The sequence below is a fragment of the Mytilus trossulus genome, unplaced genomic scaffold (assembly GCF_036588685.1).
Source record: "Mytilus trossulus isolate FHL-02 unplaced genomic scaffold, PNRI_Mtr1.1.1.hap1 h1tg000233l__unscaffolded, whole genome shotgun sequence".
Classification (NCBI taxonomy): domain Eukaryota; kingdom Metazoa; phylum Mollusca; class Bivalvia; order Mytilida; family Mytilidae; genus Mytilus; species Mytilus trossulus.
In genome coordinates, this window is record NW_026963314.1 from 2,656,913 (window position 1) to 2,680,651 (window position 23,739).

Consider the following 23,739-nt stretch of genomic DNA (forward strand, 5'->3'; position numbering starts at 1 on the left):
AATTACTGCAACAAAATAAGCCTAAACGTAAAAGTATTTGCGGTGATTGGTTACAGGTTACCAATTACCGTAAAGAACGTTACCAAATACCGCTACAAAGTCACCTTTTAACGTGCATGTTTTTGCGGTGTTTGGTTTGAAAGTTACCAAATACCGTATAAAGAAAATAAAATCTATCAAAAGTGGGCCTTATTTAGTATTTGGTGTCCAATTTTAGATATTAACACCATATTTGATGATCGAAGGTTAAAATTAAAGTAACATGTTTGCAATTTCAGGAAAGTGATTCATCATCGGATTCAGATTGTATTGCAAGTACCCAAAGTACATCAACACGGTCGAAGACAATACCAAAATGAAAGGTTTCTTTCCCATTCTCAAAGAGGAAGACAATAAGTTAATAGAAAGTAACTAAAGATGCAACACAGAATAAGAAAAAAACTAATTAGTGGGTTGGATAAAATAAAATCAACCCCAAAAACACCGGTTCTTCGAAAGGCATCAACTAGTAGTTAGTCGGCTTATTATCCGTTCGCTGATACGGAGACAGATGATAAGGAGGATCACATCGGTAGCTGTTATCAAATAGCACCGACACAGGATGCAAGGTCTAACCCTTCACAAACAACTCAGAGAAAGAGGAAGACTATAAGTAAAAAGAAAGTAACTAAAGATGCAACACAGAATAAATAAAAAAAAAATAACAATCGTGGGTTAGCTAAGAACACTCAAGTCTTGCTAGCCTATATGTATTATGATTATCATAAATTAAACTCCTGTTTATCTTATTAAAAAGTGTGAATTAGATTGAGCAAATAAATTCAAATTAACAACATTAATAGGAATGATGGTTAAGTGAATATTTGAATAAACAATAAAAAATTATGAATAACCTTATATGTACTCTTATTGTTATAAATTTACATTGCTAATGATCACTATTTTATTCAAATTAGGCGGTGTCGATGTAGCCTGTACTGCGGGAGTTAGAAGCTTATATCGTATGACATATATACATTGATAATGTCAGTTTTACAGATTGTTTTGTTTGGGTGTTTAAGATAGGGGTACAGTAGTCAACGGCATGTTATACAACATCGGTTCAAACAAATGTGTCAAGAAGGAAAACAAAATGACTTATTTGATTTTAAACATATTTTATTCATTAAGATATGAAAAGAATTGAGCAAAAGGCACAGCCTATTAAATCTCTCTCCATATTACATGTTCAAGGTATTACTCAATCATAACAACTGTTATAAGTGTCACTTATGGTTTTTCCAGTAAAAAATGCATATCACTTATATCAAATATAAAAGGGGAAATAACTCTCATATGGAGTCTCCGGATAGCTTCGGTCAAAATAAATTGAATCATCCTGAGGATATAACGAGCAATTTGGTAAAATAAATTTGTCGTTTTCTTATACGGTTGCGAATATTAAGAGATCACAAGAAAAACAGTGTTCGGGGAGATAACTCTTACATTGAAAAGATTTTGGTTACCTGGTGTCAGTTTCAAAAGCGTATTAATTGTTTGATATCATATACTATATATCTAAACGACATCTTGCGAAACAAAAAAATTGCAGGGAAAATAAGTTTGCGGAAGAATTTTTTTTTTTTTTAATAAAAACCAATTGTTCAAAGAACAATTGAAGGTCTTTCAACAAAAAAGAATGTATTTTGATATGAAAATATTAAGAGTGAGTTGAAAATGTCAGTTGCTATAGCTTTATGATATAAAAATTTGAATTTCGAGCATAGGTCAAAATCTAGAACGTCCAATTAACCTATGACCTTGATCTCAATTTCAAGGTCACAAACCAAGTATCCCAAATCAAAAGACCCTAAGTCTGTATTATGTATGGTTCATGAGTAATATCACTTTACGCATAATTCTAAATATTAGAGGGGCAAAAACTCCCATTTATTGTTTACACACCCTTCCAATCAAAATTTATAAGTTACGACATGTCGCAACTTACAATTTTGTAAAAAATATTTGTTGAAATCTTATAAAGTTAATGAAAATAAGTGAAAATAAGCTAATCAAAATTTATAATTTTGACCTTGACCTTTAACCTTGACCTAATTTTCATTTTTATGGACTAAGGATCTCAAATCAAAAGACCCTAGGTCTCTATCACTTATGGTTTACCAGTTAGAAATGCAAATCACTTATATCATATACAAAAGGGGGGATAACTCTCTTATGGAGTCTCCGGCTAGCTTCGGTCAAAATAAAATAGAATATCCTGACGATATAACAAGTAATTTGGAAAAATAAATTTATCGGTTTCTTATATGGTTGCGAATATTACGCTATAACAAGAAAAACATTATTCGGGGAGATAACTCTTACATTGAAAAGATTTTGGTTACCAGATGTTAGTTACAAAAGCGTAATAACTGTTCGATATCATATACCATACGTCTAAGTGACATCTTGCGAAGCAAAAAAAAGTTGGCGGAAGAAAAAAAATAATAATAATTAAAAACCAATTGTTCAAAGAACAATTGAAGGTCTTTCAACTAATAAGGATTTATTTTGAAATGAAAATATTAAGATTCAGTTGAAAATGTCAGTTTCTGTGTCTTTATGATAAATAAATATGAATTTCGAGCAAATATCAAAATCTAGAACCTCAAAAGTTACCAATGACCTTGACTTCAATTTCAAGGTCATAAAACAAGGATCCCAAATCAAAAGACCTTAGGTCTGTATAATGTATGGTTCATGAGTCATATCACTTAACGCTTAATTCTAAATATTAGAGGGGCAAAAACTCCAATGTATTGTCTATGCACCCTTCCAATCAAAATTTATAAGTCACGAAGTGTCGCAACTAACAATTCAGTAAAAAATAATTTGTCAAAATCTTATAAGTTAATGATAATAAGTGAAAATAAGCCAAAATCAAAATTTAGAATTTGACCTTTGACCTTGAACTAATTTTAATTTTTCTGGACCAAGGATCTTAAATTAAAAGACCCTAGGTCTCTATCACTTATGGTTTACCAGTTAGAAATGCATATTACTTATATCAGATATAAAAGGGGGGATAACTCTCATTTGGAGTCTCTGCATAGCTTCGGTCAAAATGAAACAGAACATCCTGAGGATATAACGAGCAATTTGGAAAAATAAATTTCTCGGTTTCTTATACTGTTGCCAATATTAAGCGATAACAAGAAAAACAGTGTTCGGGGAGATAACTTTTACATTGAAAAGATTTTGGTTACACAATGGGAGTCACAATTTTTTTTTAAAGCATAATTACTGTTCAATATCATATACCATATGTCTAAGCGACATCTTGCGAAACAAAAAAACTGTGAAGCAAAAAAAAGTTGGCGGAAAAAAAAATAATAATAATCAGAACAAAACCAATAGTTCTTTCAACCGAATAGGTTGAAAGACCTAATAATCAGAACAAAACCAATAGGTCTTTCAACCGAAAAGGTTGAAAGAACTAATAATAATAATCAGAAGAAAACCAATAGATCTGGAAAAGTGGAAAGACCTAATGAAACAAAAAATAAGTAACTTTTAATCAAAACGATGAGTGTCATTTATATATATTTATGAACAGATTTAAAAATAGCAACATTCATTTTATATGAAAATAATCTGTTTCCAAAAAGTAATTATTCAATATTTATATCAACATTATCAGCAATGCAGTTACTGGAATCAAGAAGGATCTGTCTTACATCATTGTACTTATGGCAAATGAAAAAGAAATGTTTGTTGTCCTCAACAGGGTGATTACAGTTTACACAAAAAGTGTTCTCTGATTAGAACTGATTGAACATATGAGATTTTAGGTTGCTACATGTAGCATTATGTCTGAGTTGACAATGAATTATATTAAGTTTCCTTATCCCATAGTTGAAAGATTTAAATATATCATCATTATCATAAGTCCTATAAACTTTTCCAGTCCACTTCTAAATATATACAAACTTGGGGATTTTTGTAAACTTAAAGGAAGACTAATCCAAAATCTTATAGTGGAAGGAATGAAACTATTAAAGTAAGAGCTAGTTCTAGCAAGAGGCGGACGAAAATAGTTACTTTCATTCCTCAAAGTATAAGGGGTTTGTCTGGGAAGATATGACTGGACTAACTCATATAAGTATGCAGGTGTCATCCCATTTAATATTTTATAGAAAAGTATAAGTTTATGTTTATTACGTCTATTCTCCTAATTTAATATAAAGTTTTTGTCTGGAGGAATTACGTCGTAAGCCTGTAATAATTCTAGCGGCTTCTATCTGAAAACTTTCAAGAAGCTCAGACTCGTGCTGGGAGCAATTGCTCCATACTCTAATATAGGTCTAATAAAAGCCTAATAAATACGTATAAGTCACTTCTATCTATGTTTAACTTGACGAAGCACAGATAGACGAGAGCATGCTTTTTTTATAAATAATATCAATATGTGAGTTCCATGAAGCTGATGACTGAATTGTTATCCCAAGATGACAGTGAATAAAATTGAGAATGGAAATGGGGAATGTGTCAAAGAGACAACAATCCGACCAAATAAAAAACAACAGCAGGTCACCAACCAAAATATTTATTTTCTCAACCTCTTTCCCATTTATCCCAAAAAGTTCAGGTGGGTGTTCCCTTTCCTTTCTATTAAAGCAATATTTTTTGTTTTCTTAGAGTTAAATTGAACAGCCCATGATTTTGCCCAATATGAGATAACATCCAGGTCATCAGTCGAAGAAGCAGCTGCTACAGCAGGATCATCATCTACTATAACAAATAAAGAGGTGTCATCTGCAATAAGTCTGATAACATTAGAAATGTCATTTACTATATCATTTATATAAATCAGAAACAGAAAGGGTCCTAAGACTGATCCCTGGGGGACACCTGCAAAATGACTTATAGACGTAGCACGGTACTTTTATATCCCAAATTAATTTGTTGCGTTTGGTTGTCGTGTTTGTTGTTGTCCTCGGATTTTGTCAAATGTCTTAATGTTTGAAGTTGTATATTGTATTGTTTTCTGTTGTATCAGTGTGTTGTGTTGGGGATAACTACTCATCCATTTCATTTGGTAGATTTAATTTTGGATCAACGTAATAAACACAGTCTATTTGGTTTGCAGTTTGTTCGGAAGAAACACCCACAAAGCTTGAATTTTTTGTACAGAAACATGAAGAGGAACTCACAGAGAAGGACGTGATCAAGAAGATAGTGGACCGTGTTAGAACTGAGGCTAGAAAAGAGAACAAGAACTGATTTGTGTAGGACTAAGACAGCAAACATTTGATTTTCTGGGGGGGGGGGGGGGGCTATGTTTTTTTTTGGAAAAAAAGTTTGTTTCCAGGTTTTGGTGAAAAAAAATAATTTGTTTCGGACACTGAGAAAAAAAAATTGTTTGTTTCACCCTCAGCTGCCACTATATGTAATGCTAAATTTGAAAGAAAAAAATAGTTTTTGGTTTGTCGCTAAAAAAATAGATTGTTCTTCGCCAAAGGCGAAAAAAAAAGTTTGCACAGAAAAAAAAAACCTAAGCCAAAGAATGTTTGATGTAATTTTTCTTATGACTTATTGGTTTCTCATTTGGAACACTGGGTTTTATTATACTGAAGTTTATTGATATTTTATGTGCCAGTATTTATTTCTTTAAAAGAAGAAACATAAAAAGAGATTTTTTGATAGACAGGAATCCATTAAGATTATTGATTATGACTTATTGTTTTCTTATTTGGAATATTGGGACTTATTTCACTGAAGTTTATTGATATTTTATTTGCGGGTAAGCCAGGATGATAACAGAAGTGGCTTCACTACTTGGCCCAAGAGTAACGAAAACAATCAGATATTGCCACTTAACAGCAGTCAGGTAAACATGGCCATTAATAGATTGTGGGCACAGGGCCCGGTCAAAAAAATTATGTGCCACAAAATTACGTAAAGCCACCACTACCCATGTGAGGACAAAAACCTCGGGATCAAGGGGAAACTAAGCGCGCCATATGGCACATGACCACAAACACAAGACGGACAGGAGGAGGTGACACCACTGGAAAATTCAAAAGGGTCAAAGATTATGGAGGAAAATGTAGAAGAGGATGACAACGTTACGAGGATAGTGAGGGGACAATAGATTACGATCCAGAACTACCTCCACAATCTCCACTGAACATACGAGAGTTATACAATTAATTATCTAATTACTACTACAATTAAAAATTTATTAGTTTCAAAATTTTTATTGTTATTAATATAAGTTAAATCAGTCATACAAATCTAATCTTGAATTTTATCCAAATGCTTTCTTAATTTTAGGAACACGTCTTAAAAAATTAAATGTGGCGTCACTTTGGGCGTCACAATGACTATGGCTAACAGGGCTGTGATTTTGTAATGTATTCGTTTTTATTCTATAGCTAGTCTCCACTTCAGTTTAATTATATAGATCTCATGATATAGTCATTTTTGTAAAATTTACTGTTTGCAAAACTTTGCATTATTCTTGATGTTTTTGTCCCTGGCGTATAATCATGGCCTCACAACTTGTTTGAAACCTATGGTTATCCTTAACTTTGTTGTTATGGCTTTCAACTTTTTTACATCTGAGCTTAGTTTTGTGTGGACGTAGCGCGCGTTTGGCGTATAACTTTTTTTTTTTTTTTTTTTTACTTTGACTAAACTTTAATTTATAATTCTGTAAATTGGTTATTTCAATTTAATTTCTTTGTGATATTTGTACTGATTTTATCTATGTACGTAGTGCAACATAATGGAAAAGCTCACAGTTCTGTTTTCACATTTGACCAAAAATAAAAGACTTTCCAAAACAAAGAACAGAGATTGTCGATTCTGATAACACATAGTCAGCAACTTATCTCACAAATAAAATCATGATTAAGATTGTTTTTTGATTTACATAAAACAGAAGGTAAATCATGATTGTTATAAAATCATAGTTTTCAACCCGTAGAGTGTCTTTGATCACTGTTTCTTTGAGACTGATGACCAAAACAGTTTACATGTACTATAGACTCTTTGTAGATTTACACCGGTAAGCTCTTGGATTTTCCCATTATAAATCCAACCATGATATAATTATACAAAACTTTCCTTGAATAGGAAACCTCATCTTTGAGGTTGGAACCAAATAGAAACAAATAATATCTGTCAGTTTTACACACAGACTAATGCTAGCTTTGTTTTTGGGTTCTCTGTTTAAGATGAATCTCACTAATTATAAATAAAGGCAACAGTAGTATACCGCTGTTCAAAACTCATAAATCCATGGAAAAAAAACAAAATCGGGGTAACAAACCAAAACCGAGCGAAACGCATTTAATATAAGAGGAGAACAACGACACAACACCGAAACGGAACACACACAGAAACTGACCAATCATCAGACAAAACACCACGAGAATAACAAATATAACATGAAAACCAAATACATGAATTTGGGAAAGACCCAGTTTTCGCTTGACTTATGCACTTTAATTCTTATTTTTGACAGTTTTCCAACATCACTTTCTAATCTAACATGTACAATCCCTTCCTTATCAAATTCTGCTAGATCAAAGTATCCATCTTTGGTTTTCTTTGCCCTGTTTTTAATAGGATCATGATAATTAAGAGGAATAACTTGTAATAATGTGTTGTAGAACTTGTCTTCTCTGTGATCAGCTTTCCCACTACGAAACAAAATCTCATCTAAAGCAACTGGTGGTTTGAGTATTACTTCTATGTAATCATCTTGGTTAGGAGCTAATGCCCAGAAAATGTCTTGTCATATATAAGCTTTCTGTACAGTAAATTTGAGGTAAGTTGTCAAGAAGTCCTTAATTCAGCTGGAGGATTCATATAATAATGGGAGATATAACTTCAATTAATCCTGACTCAACTTGCTTCGGAAAACTAGTTTGTACTTCCCTCCCAACTGATTCCACATAGTCATTGTTGTATGGCTCTGCTATGAATACAATAATAAGACAATCCCGTTTCTCCTGTGCAGTCAGACCATTAACTAAAAACTTCAGTGTATTACTGAGATAACTGATTTTTTCTCTTTTGATTGTAGGTATGCCAATAACAATGGAAGCTCCTAATTTATTTTTTGACAGATGATAGTTTGGTTTTCAGACTTTCTGGATGCCCAGTAAGATGTGGAAGGTATGTAAAAATGCTTTGTAGATGTAAACTGGTTCCTGGCTGGTTCTCTTCTGTTATATTATGTAAATGACCTCTGAAAAGTTCCTGGAGCTCAGAAGACATATAGTCAGATTGAGATCTGTTAACAGTAGAATTCTGTGAGACCATTTGTAGAAAGTAATTGAACTGATTTCTTAGGTTATTTAGATTATCTTGTCTTTCTCTGTTTAATGTATCTGACATCTACAACTTGTCTTGTAGTTCAGCAAATCTGACCTGAAGTACATGATCATAGTTCCTGTCTTCCTTAGAAAACAATGCTAGCCAAAACACTGTGCACAACACTAGACCAACTGTAATTAGTATACTCCTAGGTCTTGCACTCATCAAATCGTTTCTGTGTGTGCTACTTTTCGGTGTTGTGATGTAGATCTCTTGTATTTCATACGTTTCGCTTAGTTTTAGTTTGTAACCGGGATATGTTTTTTTCTCTATTGATTCAAGAATTCTAAACAGCGGTATACTATTGTTGTCTTTATTTATAGCAAAACCAGATAATGAAACATGAAAGTACGAGAAAAACAAACAAATGACGGGATGCTTAAGTACCGAGCCACACCAAAAGTTAAATACCAATAAAATGGACTACACAGAAAAGATTGACAATTCACTGATCTATTAATTCCGTACCTAGAATATACATACTAATATGAAGTCTATGAGTTAGTTGTCTGTGGTTAAAAATGACAACAACAAACCTTCTACTGTTGTCATAGAAGACGTTATTCGTTCTCAACAGTGATTTTTGTGAGAAGCAGTCTTGATTACCTTTTCGGAGCACCTGATGTTATACAAGTTGTTCAAGGTCTGTGATTCTCAAAATATTTCAGTTTTCATGTTGTGTGTTGTTGTTTTTCCTTCCATTAGTTGCCCTTTTTAAGAGTAACCTTTTACATCTTGTCACTAAACACGTTACCTTATCAAGCAACTTTGAACTTTGATTGTATTACGAACAAAGTTTACCCTGTAAATGACTCTTTCAAACGAACACCTTCATTCTTATTTATTGTGTTTCACTTTAACAATCAGGGGCCGGTTGTTCAACTTGTCGTTAACTCAACGGTAGCGTTAGCCTTAACGTGTCGTAAAAAAACTTAACGTGGCGTTACTTAAAACGGATGGTTAAAAAGCTGTTGATCAAGTTGATTTAACAGTAGCTTTAGCTAACGTGACCGTTAACAAATCTTAACCTGTCGTTTATTTTCTGTCAAAAAGAGAGACCAGGGGAAAACAAGTGGTGGACCACAGGCTAAGCCAGTGAGTGTGGCAGTAAACAGAACCATAGATCTGTGTAAGGACTCTGCTTCCTTCAAGGGCATAGGAGGTGAGGTGTAGAAAACTGCATCATTGGTATGTAATATTTTGTCCTATCAATTTAAAGTTTCTGTAGATCTTTCTCTGGAAATTTCTAAACAGTTGTGCTTTTAATATGCCTTAGTTGAAGGAATAACATCGATGTAGAGACAAAAAATGATGTCCGCCGATATCACTATGGACCCAAATTATCGTTGAAAACTGTTGAAATAAAGTTTTTCCTTGCTCATGTGCTAAATTGTCACCCAAGGATATTTTTATAGTTATTCATATATTTGAAAGGTATTTAACCAATATTTATTTCTTAAATGATCAAATCGTCTGCATCGCCTTCGATGTTTATGCACTTAAATGTACTAAAAAATGAGCTTGCCCTCACAATCAGTGACAATATAAACATTACAAATTCCGCATGTTAGGAAATATAATTATACCTTCTTGAAATGTTATTTTAAGAATAACAGTACTGTAGTTGAAGAGTTGCCACCGTCAAATTTGTAGATTTGACGGTCGCAAATGCAGTTTTACTGGCGACGCGTAGCGGAGACAGTAAAACGGGAGAATTGCGACCGTCAAATCAAAATTGACGGTGGCAACTTTTCAACTACAGTACTGTTATTCCGATTCTAATGCATTTCAAAAAGAAATAATACGATAAAACTTGGAAAAATGTCTAAATTTGACAACAACAAAAATCCGCGAATCTTCATAAATGATTTTAGCGCGAAAAGCGTCATACGAATGAAAACTTACAAACTGGAAACTATTACGTTACCTGTACGCTTCAAAATCGGATAAAATAACATTAAAACGGCTAATCGGAGGTAGGTGTTGTTTTATTTTGGATTATATAGTAGTAATCGAACATTTGTTGATTCGATCATTTCAAAATGGTTGTTCCTCCTTAGTTACGCCTGGTCAACGGTGGATTTTACGGCAACTTTCAGCCAATGAAAAAGAATGTAACATACAAATGGCATTAGAATCAATCTTATTTGCGTTTTCCCTGTCAATATGCGAATAAAGAAAAGGTTTTAACCCTATCATTTATTGTGAATCTACATCAATGTCCCATGCTGATATGCGAGTATTCTGAACAGGTACTCTCTTCAATTTGTTAATGGCGCTCAATCAAAATATGTATTCTCGGCCCGAATGAATATCGTACCATAGAAATGTTCGTCCCTAGCTATATCCTGTCTTTGCTAGAATTTTACAACTTAAAAAAACCAACAGTATCATGCAGGAGCACCCATGGAGCGAGTCCATATAGACTTCTTAGGACCGTTACCCGAAACGACAATGGGAAATACAAATATATTGGTTATGGTAGACCAGTTTACTAAATGGGTAGAAATTATACCTTTACCATCACAAACAGCTGAAAAAACAGCAAAAGCAGCTGTGAATGATCAGTATTTAGTTGTAATATGTAATCTTAAAGCAATCCTAATTCTAGCTCACTTTTAAATTATAGTTTATCATAGTTATCAAAAGTACCAGGATTCATGTGTGACGTCATGCTGTTTCTAAATTTCATAATTCAAATGTAGCATTACGTTTGCCTTTTCGCCATCGTATGTGACGTCATTTTTTTTAATTGCGTTGACGCCTGGACTGATTTTGGTGTGTCTATGCTGTATTGAACTTGCCATCATGTATTCGGGTCTAGTTTTCTGTAATAAGTTAATACTTCAGTTTCATTATGAATATATCTTTCACATTCATTTGTTAAAATTTACTGTTTGCAATAGCATGCATCGTTCTATATAATATTGTTCTTATCCCGGGCATAAAAACAATGCCGTATTTAGCAAAACCTTTTCAACTTTTGATCTTCAGTGCTGTACAACTTTGTACTTTTTTTCACTTTCGATCTTGTATATCTGGGCGTTATGCATGTTATGTATTCGGATTTAGTTTTCTGTAATTAGTTAATATTCAGTTTCATTATGTACAACTCTTTCATATTCATTTGTTAAAATTTACTGTTTGCAATAGCGTGAATTGTTCTATATAATATGAATGTTCTTATCCTGGGAATACAAACAATGCCGTATTGGCAAAACCTTTTCAACTTTTGATCTTCAGTGCTGTACAATTTTGTATTTTTTTTCACTTTCGATCTTTTAAATCTGGGCGTCGCTGATGAGTCTCGTGTGGACTAGACGCGTTTTTGGCGTATTGAATTTTAAACCTGATGTTTTTTTATTATCTATTAATCATGCTTTTCTTTGTCTAATATGGTCTCCTTTTTATTTGTATTGTAGTCCTGTAATATTTTGTTTTCATTTCAATGTTATTTTTAACTGTGTCATTAAAGTGCGAGGTTTGGCATGCCATAAAACCAGGTTCCACCCACCACTTTTATTCCCCTTTAAAAGTGTCCTGTACCAAGTCAGGAAGATGGCCATTGTTTATATATTGTTCGTTTCTCTGTGTGTGTTGCATTTTAACGTTGAGTCTTTTGTGTTTTCTCTTATTTTTGAGATAAGACGTGGCACGGTACTTGTCTATCCCAAATTCATATATTTGGTTTTGATGTTATATTTGTTATTCTCGTGGTGATTTGTCTGTTGCTTGGTCCGTTTCTGTGTGCTGTTGCGTTGTTCTCCTCTTATATTTAATGCGTTTCCCTCGGTTTTAGGTTGTTACCCCGATTTTGTTTTTTGTCCATGGATTTATGAGTTTTGAACAGCGGTATACTACTGTTGCCTTTATTTTTCACACGTTTTGGGTGTCCATTCTCTTTACATAGCGATCCAGGGAGAAATTTTGAGAGCAATCTGTTTAAATCAGTGTGTTAAACTCTACAGATACATAAAACAAGGACAACCGCTTATAGACCATCTGTAAATGGTCAGGTAGAAAGGTATAACCGGACTCTAATGGACATTGTAAGATGTTTCGTGAACAAATCACAAAAGCATTGGGACGAATATCTCCCACAACTTGCTAGTGCGATTAGATCATCAGATAACAGAATGACAGGAATTACACCTAATAAAATGATGCTTGGAAGGGAATAAACATGCCAGTAGATTTGGTTTTTCGACCACCAACAGATTGTGAGAGTGATGAGAGCGAGGAGGCATATGTCAGTCGGTTGATTGCAGAAATTAGACAAGCGCATAAAATCGCGCGTCAAAAACTTAAAACTTCGCAGGAATATATGAAAAGGGACTATGATATACATGATATAAAGATGAGAAAAAATGAAAATGTTCCAGGTGACTTAGTATTTATCATAGATACTGCAAGTGTCAAAAGACGGGAGTAAGAATCTTGACCCTCCATGGAAAGGGCCAGGTATAATAGTTCAGAAAATTACGTCAAACGTTTATAGAGTAAAACTAGAAAAGTCATGACCGAATGAAAAAGTGCAATGATCGCAATATTCCAGCTTGGCTGAAAAAAATCAAGATCAGTTTTACGGGATGGTGAAAATATTTTAGTAGATAATGGAGACATTTATTGCATTAGTAGATAATGGAGACATTTATTGCATTTGTAGAAAAGGGGATCAAGTTGCGTTCATGATACAGTGCGACCTTTGCGACGACTGGTATCATGGGACTTGCGTAAATGTCACTCCAGAAGTGGCCGAGACTTACGCGACGTATCACTGTCCGAAGTGTCAAACACCGAATGATATATAGTGGGTCGTGCAAAGTGATAGTGTATATTGGAGTTATAATTATTGTATTCTTTATATTTCAGGATTTATCCAGTTTTGACTGTGTTGACATTGACATTTTATTGACATTTTTTCATATATTTGTGTGCGTTTGCGTTTTGGATTTTGCGTAGTTGTAAATTATATATAGATATACGGATAGTTTGATTTAGTAATACGTTCTTTACCGTGTATACGGTCACATACTGCACTCGAGGGAAGTGGTCATCAACAGTGATAATGCGGAAATTGTTTTTGAGGACATTTCAAGTTGTTCGAAAGACACGTTGTTAGATGCAGAGAGCATCGAGACAGATTCTGTGGCGGATATTGATGAGTTTGAGGATAATCCTCATATTGGCTATGATGAAACCACTGGGGACATTGTAGTGAACGAACAGATGCCCAAGTCAGATTTACCATCTAAATTACCAACATGGACGTATGAACAAATCATTCAAAAGGAGCGCACATGCATTGTTAAGGAAGACTTGACCAATATTAGAAATTCTCTGTCTCAGTGTGAGAATATTTAGTCATCAGAATCTGAAACAGCAGAACCTCGTTGGTTTCCAAAGATGACAGAGAATCTTGAAGTAAGAAGAACGTTCAAGCTGGATGCGATTGAGAGTGATAGCGACTGGGTTGACAGCTCGAGGGATGATAATAACAACTCGGTTTATGAAGAAATATCAGAAGGTAGCTTACAAGTTGAAAAAAAGAAGGATGATCCTCGTAACTCATCATGTCCATTTGAGGGATGCGATTTTGTGGGAAGAAAACTCAAGTTTCATACGCAGCACATCCACATGCCGCGCATCTTGTGGGACAATCCACAACCACCAGTGAGGCAAGAAAGATTAGCAGAGGTCCATCAACTGAGGGGTAATGTGCTACAGTATCTAAGTGAGTGTCTGACTGGATACAGTTCCATGACTGAGCATATAAGATGGGCAAATAACAACATTGCCAAAATGATATCCAAGAGAAGTGAGATCCTCTCTAATGCAAGGATCCAGATGGAAGGGCTTTGTGAGGAGCTTAAATGGCGCAAACCAGACAGGTATGTTCTTCGACCCATAGTGTAACCTTGTACACTGGAGATACCAGGTTTTGTTTAGCCAGTATTTGCTGAATGAACAGCAATCAACATATATGTGTTTGGGGCTGGTATTAATGAACAATATTAAAAACCTGGAAAAATCACCACTTGAATATGCTAAGACATACTCTCTCATTGCTAGAGTGCTTGCCATGAGAGAAGAATTGGATGTGGACGTGGATGAAGAGACAAATGAAATAGAAACACCGACAATAAAGTGTATGTCACTGGTAGAGTCCGACAGAAGAATAGTAAAACTTAAAAGAGTGACATCAGATGAACCAGTTAGCCCTGTAAAAAGATCCAAACAGGAACACTCCAGTGAATTACGTGTACAGAAGAGGAGTGTGCTTGATGTGTTTGACTCTCATTTCCATCTGGATCGTGCCACTACTAGAATATCTTGTGATCCGACCACTATTACCATAGAGCGTTGGCTCGGAGAGCAAATGGAAAGACCTCCAGTAGTGCCAGTAAATATAAAGGGTGGCCTGTTGATATTTTGCGACCCAGAAACATATCCGGAGACAGTTCCGTTTGATTTAAAATGGAAAGTGGCTATTAGACTTCACCCGAAGAAAATTTATGAAGCATCACCACAGTCGGTAGATATATTTTTTGAGTATGTTACCAACTCGCGTGTTTCAGCAGTAGGGAAGGTGGGGCTGGACAGCAGCATGAATCCTGGTAGGGCTAATTTAGATAGACAAGAACAGTTTTTAAAAGAAATAACCGAATGGATTAGACCAACAATGCCACTCATTTTACATATTAGGAGTAATAGAGAAGATTTATATTCCAAAAACCTATATTACAGAGCTTTACAAATTTTTAAACACCATTGTCATCCGGATAATTTTTTTTTTATACTACACTGTTTTACAAGCGATAAAGAGACAATAACGTCATGGCTTTCAAAATCTAGAAATACATATTTTGGATTTACACACATCATAACAAGATTTAACCAACAACAGATTCAGGCTCTTCGTTACATCCCTGTTAACAGACTACTGGCAGAAACTGATGCACCTTACATGCCACCGAGGGGGATTCGAAAAAACACCCCAATATATGTTGGAGAAGTGGTTGAAAAACTAGCAACACTGAGGTACGTTGACCTCAAGACAATGGCATTGGCAACCTTGGAGAATGCCCAGAGAATTTTTGTTTAAGTGTAATATACTTATTTCGTTGTGTATATAAAATGTTAGTAGATCAGATGTATGCACGGAACAAATAGTGGTATACATAAATGTAAATATGTTTATTGGATTATCCTGCTTGTGTAATAATCAGTGGATTAAAAGATATAGTACAAGTGAACAGTCCGAGCTGAAACCAATAGTGTTAATGTGTAAATATTTCACATGTATAGGACAATACAATGTGATTGTTGGATTATTTTTTTTGGATTGGATATTAAATGTGTACAGTGATTTAAAGTGAATCGTAGTCGTTAAGTGATGAAAGTTTGTGAAATATACCCGTTTACACGGGCCCCCCGTTTTCACAGCTGACAAAGTTAACGCTAATTATTCCATGCTCAGTGCGAAAGGAGCAAAGGAAGAAATGTATATATGTTTTGTGAAGTATATAACGTTGAAATGCAGAAATGTTAGGTATTTGGCAAGGGGAAAATAAATTTCTTTGCGTTGAAATTTTTTTTTATTTTTTATCCGTTACATTTAAATGTGATAAGAAGAAGATTAAGTTTATTTCTAGCAGAAAGCTCTAGTGGTGACATAGTGTTCATATAGAAAGTTTGTTTAAAAACATAAAAGAGGATACAGGAGCATCCTTCCGTCTTTTAAAAGGGGGAGGGTGTGAATTTTTAATCAAACGGAACTGTCTCCGGATATGTTTCTGGGTCTCAAAATATCAACAGGCCACCCTTTATATTTACTGGCACTACTGGAGGTCTTTCCATTTTCTCTCTGAGCCAACGCTCTATGGTAGATACTGACGGAGACGAGATAACCATATAGGCCAACCGGAAGTGTGTGTGCGGAGTAATCGTCCTCTTGTGAAAGACAGTTGATGACGAGTGTCACAGATATATTGCAGAGACTATTTGAGAGCATTTAAGAGTGACAATACTTAAACCTACAATCTAAGCCTTGCCGATCACAGCATAATTGGTAAGTTAGCTTAAATATACATCAATATTGTTCTATTTCTTGTCATAATGATATATTTCAAATATGAATTACAAAATGCGTTGAACCATAAACGTCAAAATCATTCAAACGCGTAGCTATATAACTTTTGGACTATTACAAATCTGTATATTTCTGAAATTTATTCTTACATACTTTTGATTTTTTAACCCTGTATGCTAAAAGAGGGACGAAAGATACCAAAGGGACAGTCAAACTCGTAAATCTAAAACAAACTGACAACGCCATGGCAAAAAATGAAAAAGACAAACAGAAAAACAATAGTACACATGACACAACATGGAAAACTAAAGAATAAACAACACGAACCCCACCAAAAACTAGGGGTGATCTCAGGTGCTCCGGAAGGGTGAGCAGATCCTGCTCCACATGCGGCACCCGTCGTGTTGCTTATGTGATTACAAATCCGGTAAATAGTCTTAATTCGGTAGGTCAAATTCATGAAAGGGAAGGGGATTGTAGTTACGACGTAAGGAACATATCCGATATCATTTGTGAAACGGTTATTCCATAACGGTCAACCAACTCGTGATGGCGTCCGTAAAATTTACGAAGGGATGATTTCAACTTCACCATTTGGAACCTCGCCTATGTGAAATTTTAAGATTGTTTGTATGTAGTACATTGAACGACAAATTTATGTGATGTATAAAAAAAAATTTGACGTCAGACAACCAAATCTATGAATGTGTTAATAGATAGATGTTTTTGTGTTCTGCTATATTTTTCCTTTTTAAATTGATACACGATTATGACTGCTGTTCCAATATTTTGACTATTTTATTAATTGTGTCTGTTTAGTAAACGCATCATTGTAAGTATAACAGAATTTGATGAGACGGTCATCATATTGAGAGGGTTAGCGCTATAGAACCAGGATTTATCCACCATTTTTCTACATTTGAAAATGCCTGTACCAAGTCAGGAATATGACAGTTCTTGTCCATTAGTTTTTTAAGCGTTTTGTATTTTAATTTTGCCATGTCATTATGGACTTTTCGAATTGATTTTCCTCTGAGTTCAGTATTTTTGTGATTTTACTTTTTCACGTAGTTTTGCATTATTGTGTTAGTTTATAATGAATAGGGGCTTACCTCTTAAACGGTAAATGACTGTGTAAACCTATTATTCCAGACTTATTTCATAAAATAACTTCAAAATTGAAAAAAGAAATATAGATTCTCTAATTTTTTAAAACAACAAAATTTTAATTTTATGTCCAAATTCTCCCAACTTTTCTATCCGCCTGTTTCGTTTTCCTTTGGGAGATTACTACGCATCTTGTTGCCATGGTTGCAAATGAAATATATTTTAAATCATGAAAGAACAAATTAGTAACTAAATATTTTATAATATTAACCAAATATTTCAGTAATAGGACACTATTTTTAATTCAACAAATTGTTCATAATTTCCTACAAAATAACGTGTCCACCGAAATATCAGCGCGGATGGATCATCAAAACTAACTACAGCAATGGCGGAACAGCTGTTCACCGTTCACAAATCTCTTATTCCTGGGAACTATCACTGTCAAATATGACCCTCCTACGTTTCCTTTGCTGAGGGTTATTGTCAGGTACGCTATGTATGTTGATGTTGAATGTTCCTCCATATATTGGGGCCCCGAAAATATAGTTAAGCCCGGCAGGTGCGACTTGACCTTGTCCAACTGAGATCTGCCTCTCGGATGTTGTTGTTGTTTGATGGACATTTCTTTCTCCTATGTTATTGTCTATCGTGACCAATGTTTGTGATGCCTGAATTCTGTCATCGCAGCCACCAAGAATACAACTGGCGATCTCTTTATGTTTACTTGGATTAAGTTTAGAGTAGCTAGAAATGCTTTGGATATTTCTGTGTCCAGATATCTGAAATGTCAGAAAAAAAAATCTTCATGAGAAACCATTATAAAAGCACATATTGTCATATACAATTAGTCCAAATAATTAATATACAATAAAGTGTTACAATCGTACACAAAGTACACATGAGAAATTCTTGCGAATATTTTTTTACATGTTTTAGGAATAATGCTTTTGACATTTTTAAATTCTGGACGGGATATATTATATACATGTTTATGACTGAATCCTGACAAAATTATTGAACTTACCAGTTACAGATTAGTCCACTGACACTTGTTTCTATCCACCTTCAAATTGATAGAAACAAGTGCTTGTGGATTAGTTTTAAAAAAAGAATGAGAAATTAGGAGATGGATTAGTTTTAAAAAATGAAAGAGAAATTAGGATGTGGTTAAAAAAAAAATCAGGATTTAGGGACGACACCTCAGATTCTGACCTATCCCCCTACAATATTTTCCTCCGCTTTCAATTGAGATGCTACATGTTTAATACAAGGTTTAGTTTTTTACAAAAAAACAAATTATGCAGTTTGTGTAATGTACATGATTTCTATTCCATTTTCATTAAGAGGCGTTAAATATTATCACCTATTTTTCGGGATGTGTAATGGCGGATCATTCACAAATACCTTGACTACTTTGTCCTGTGAGAATCAAAATATTTCATGGTTTGGACCTTAATGCCATTATTAAATAACACATGATAGCTTGCAATTGTCACAGTTAAATTAAATAGCACATTCACATAGCACAATAAATATTTTTTTCTTTATAATAATTGGAATTAGTTTATTACCTGCTTTATATGGTTATGCTCGACTCCTGCATCATCCAGCTTCTGGAGCATAAAACGTCGAGCAGAATGGTTTGTTAGATGACTTTCTGCTCCCTCATCCTGATCATCAATTTCAGTCCTGTTTTCCACTTCTTTTATAATACCTAGAATAACAAACAGAAATCATTTAAGTTTTGACAGTTTGACTTTTGATAAAGTTGTTGAAAATATTAATTTTATATAGATGTACATGTTGTGAAAATGTTACGAAATTGCTCATTGTCGAAGTCCTCATTGAGACTTAATTTTAAAGACCATCAACAAAAGTGTTGTTTTTAAATGATAATAACTTTCTCTGTTTTGAATTTCTATGTATTAATTTGAATTTTGTTTGATGAAGACATTGACTATCTATTAATTTTTAAGAGTTATTGGTAAAGTTATACTTATGTACTGAGGGATTAAAAGAGAAAATGTATTTCACAATTGTCAGAAAATACATATTTTTTTCCCTTATTTATTGATATCTATTCTTACTTTGTTTTGATTATGAGTAAATCATTCGAGTTCTCTAATCAAGGTACAAATGTAGCTTAATTATGGAATTTTAGGCTGAGCCTTGAACGAATCTGTTTCTATATTTTTTTTATAACTTAAAAAAAAATTTAGATCATACATCAACCAACCTATTTCGAAAGTAAAGTGTTCTCCTCACTAGTGAAATACACGATCATTAATGTAATTGGAATTATATTTAACCTTGTTAGTACAACTGTAGTACACTTATCTATCGATGAGTGATCCAGGTTCGAATCCTGGGCAAGGTAAATTGACTGATGGCCAATTACAATAATTGGAAATTTTAAATTCCCATTTTGTTTGTTTGTGTTACTATATATAGCTAATTAAAAGTTATCTAAGTTTTAAATTTGTTTGTGAATTTTAATTTGATCAAGACTAAGGCCCATACTTTAAAACTTTTGATAACTCATTATTAAATAATGTTACATGGTACATGTAGGACTTGTAATTTGGTACAAAATCCTGAATTTTGTTTTATAAACCTTTTTTTTACCTCTTAACCACACCTATTTTTTTTTTGTAGAAAAGCACTTTTTTGGCCTGTACTGTGTCATTATCAAAACCAAAATTAATTGCCAACAAACTTGGTAATAAAGAAAAAGAGCTAAATTAATGTGTTGAGGCAATACGAAATAAATTTCTTCATTCTCAGTCATTAAAACTTTCTTGAAAAATTAAGATATTCGCTAAAGATAAGCAAAAAATCAAAATCCATTTTTGAGGGTGCAGATACATGTACATGTAGGATTTAAGGACTATTTTTGTTAACTAGACCTTATAGGAGGGGTTTGGAACTGATTTATGGATGCGGATCACTTTTATTCACAAGGTTTAATTCAGCAAATTTCATTTTTTATCAATTACAAACATGTCATCCAGTGTTTCCACATTTAATGTAGGTCCAATATAAGAATCTGAAAAAATGAATTTCTTGTCACCTTTTCTACAAGCTTGAGAAAAAAAAATTCTCTAATTGTGCTATTTTCACATTTGCTGACCGGTGTGAGAAAAATATTTCTCCTCACTAGTGAAAAATCTGTTCTCGGCAAATGTTTTGTTTTCTTTTCATTTGTCCTATTGTGACGTCATGAAAAAGGCAACCTTGCCTGGTGACGTCTCATATAAAGAACACAATTTTCTGAAAATCTTTGAAAAAGAACGATAAAAAGCATTAGAGAAACAGATTCCGACACTATAACTCGTGTATTACAATATTTCTCCACTCGAGACAGTTAAATTTTATTATTTAAAGGGCTCGGCAAGCCTCGCGCTTTAAATAATAAAATTTAACTGTCTCGAGTGGAGAAATATCATAATACATTTGTTGCATTGTAAGAAAGAAAAGTTTTTAAACCTGTAGAATGTAGACACCTTGTATTTGTTTATTGACTATTTTGTACCTGATTTTTCTGCCATTATCTTCATAAACTTGCCCAGCTTATTTACTCCCACTATCTGACTTTTGTACCATCTTGTGGACTTATTTGGGTTTGTATTCTCTTGGATGTAAAATGGATCCTCAGGTTTGGAGAAATTTACAGGACGCTTTGATTTGTACAACTTGTAGGCCTCAACAGGACATCTTGTCTGGTCAGTCAAATTTTCCCTAGCCCTCTGAGGTATTTCCCTTTTATTTTTCACATCTGTTCCTGTCCTGGTTTTTGTATTTCTTTCATTCATTTGTATATATTCATTATTTTTGTGATCTTTACAAAGTTTTACATCTCCCCACCTCATCTGATAATGCTCTGTGGCCGGGAACTTGTACATCTCAACAATAAAAATACACTAGGAACAGATATAAGAGTATTCGCAGTTAACCGATAGTCTGTTCAAATTCTTAAATAACTTGTAACGAAATCAGGCATCTTAGATTAGGTTATCAATCCGAACACTGTACGACCTACAACAATGAGCAAAACCCATATCGCATAGTCAGCTTTAAATGGCACCGAAATGACCATGTAAAACAATTCAAACGAAAAAAATAACGGCCTCATTTGTTTAAAAAAAACATGAACGGAAAACAAATATGTAACACTTAAACAAACGACTACCACTGAATTACAGCCTGACATAAGATCGAACTAAAAAACATGAACGGAAAACAAATATGTAACACTTAAACAAACGACTACCACTGAATTACAGCCTGACATAAGATCGAACTATTAAAATCAGTTGAAAGAGGCTTAAGAGGTTTCATTATGTATATCTCTTTCATATTCATTTGTTAAAAATTTAATTGTTTTATATAATATGAATGTTCTTTTCCTTGGCATACAAACAATGCCGTATTTGGCAAAACCTTTTCAACTTTTGATCTTCAGTGCTGTACAATTTTGTATTTTTTTCGTCACTGGTGAGTCTCGTGTGGACTAAACGCGTTTTTGGCGTATTGAATTTTAAACCTGATGCCTTTTGTTATCTATTAATCATGCTTTATTTTGTCTAATATGTTCTGCTTTTTATTTGTATTGTAGTCCTGTAATATTTTGTTTTCATTTCAATGTTATATTTAACTGTGCCATTAAAGTCCGAGGTTTGGCATGCCTTAAAACCAGGTTCAACCCACCACTTTAATTCCCCTTTAAAAGTGTCCTGTACCAAGTCAGGAAGATGGCCATTGTTATAATATTGTTCGTTTCTGTTTTCTCTTATTTTTGAGATAAGACGTAGCACGGTACTTGTCTATCCCATATTCATGTATTTGGTTTTGATGTTATATTTGTTATTCTCGTGGTGTATTGTCTGTTGCTTGGTCCGTTTCTGTGTGCTGTTTCGTTTCGGTGTTGTGTCGTTGTTCTCCTCTTATATTTAATGCGTTTCCCTCGGTTTTGGTTTGTTGCCCCGATTTTGTTTTTTGTCCATGGATTTATGAGTTTTGAACAGCGGTATACTACTGTTGCCTTTATTTAACTCGTCAGATGGACAAAAAATAGAAGAGGACGAGGCAGGGTACTTGTACATAACAACATCTTAAAGAGACTTGCAACAGATCAGTATGTTCCTTTGCCCCTCTGTATCGCTAGTTTCCTTTTTTCTTTCCTCTGCATTGTTTTTTCTATCACTTTTTCTCTGCATCGCTGGGTTTAATGCCAATGTAAAGATTTGCGTACGCTTTTAGTAGCGGTACAGAGCAGTCTTGCCTTCCATCACTGGATATTATATTATTAACAGGCATGGCCATTATTGTTCGATCGTGTTGTTAATATTATTTGTCAGAAGTGGAGGGTTGATGAGTCATGTGTTTTGAGAGTGGCACTCTTAAGATTCAGGAATCGCCGCTCGTTCATGCGTGGATGTAGTAGTCTTTCTAATTATTGTTGCCGAAATAACTTTGGGTACGCCCCACTCTCTGTATGGCCTTGATGACATTATTGCTGGTCATCTCGCAAACAAGGTTGTCTGGTTTTGGATATGAAACTTCAAACAAATAATTAACTATTTTCGTTTGCGTGAAAGATGGAATTAGTTTTTATATCGGTACCTATTATCCATTACCCATAAATTAGTGTCGCTATACACATACCACCACTGGTTAGCTATTTTTTAGTAAACCGTTACCCATTAACCATTGTCAGGTATGGAGTTACCCGTTAAAATACCTTTATAGGAAGAAAGATAAGAAGTTAGCAATATCTTTTAACTCTACTTTCCGCTATATAGATGACGTTCTTTCACTAAACAATTCAAAATTTGGTGACTATGTGGATCGCATCTATCCCATCGAATTGGAGATAAAGGATACTACAGATACTATTGAGTCGGCTTCATATCTTGACTTGCATCTAGAAATTGAGAATGAGGGTCGGTTGAAGACAAAACTTTACGACAAAAGAGATGATTTCAGCTTTCCAATTGTGAACTTTCCATTTCTAAGAAGCAACATTGCAGCAGCACCTGCATACGGGGTATATATCTCCCAATTAATACGATATTCCCGTGCTTGCATTTCCTATCATGATGAGGGTTACTGCTCACAAGGAAGCTCTTAAACCAAGAGTTCCAAATGGTGAAGTTGAAATCATCCCTGCG

General features: G+C 34.1%; 2 protein-coding genes across 2 annotated transcripts; one reads left to right on the plus strand and one right to left on the minus strand.

The window, feature by feature from the left end:
- Positions 1-14,371: 14,371 nt before the first annotated feature.
- On the plus strand, positions 14,372-15,472 carry LOC134701187 (uncharacterized metal-dependent hydrolase YcfH-like). The gene has a single exon (XM_063562325.1). It carries the CDS (start codon positions 14,372-14,374, stop codon positions 15,470-15,472), a length of 1,101 nt encoding a protein of 366 aa, XP_063418395.1.
- Positions 15,473-17,988: 2,516 nt separating this feature from the next.
- Positions 17,989-21,381, minus strand: LOC134701190 (uncharacterized). Its single transcript, XM_063562326.1, has 3 exons — positions 21,102-21,381; positions 19,141-19,283; positions 17,989-18,348 (listed from the first exon to the last, which is right to left on the minus strand). Exons 1-3 carry the CDS (start codon positions 21,379-21,381, stop codon positions 17,989-17,991), a joined length of 783 nt encoding a protein of 260 aa, XP_063418396.1.
- Positions 21,382-23,739: the final 2,358 nt, after the last annotated feature.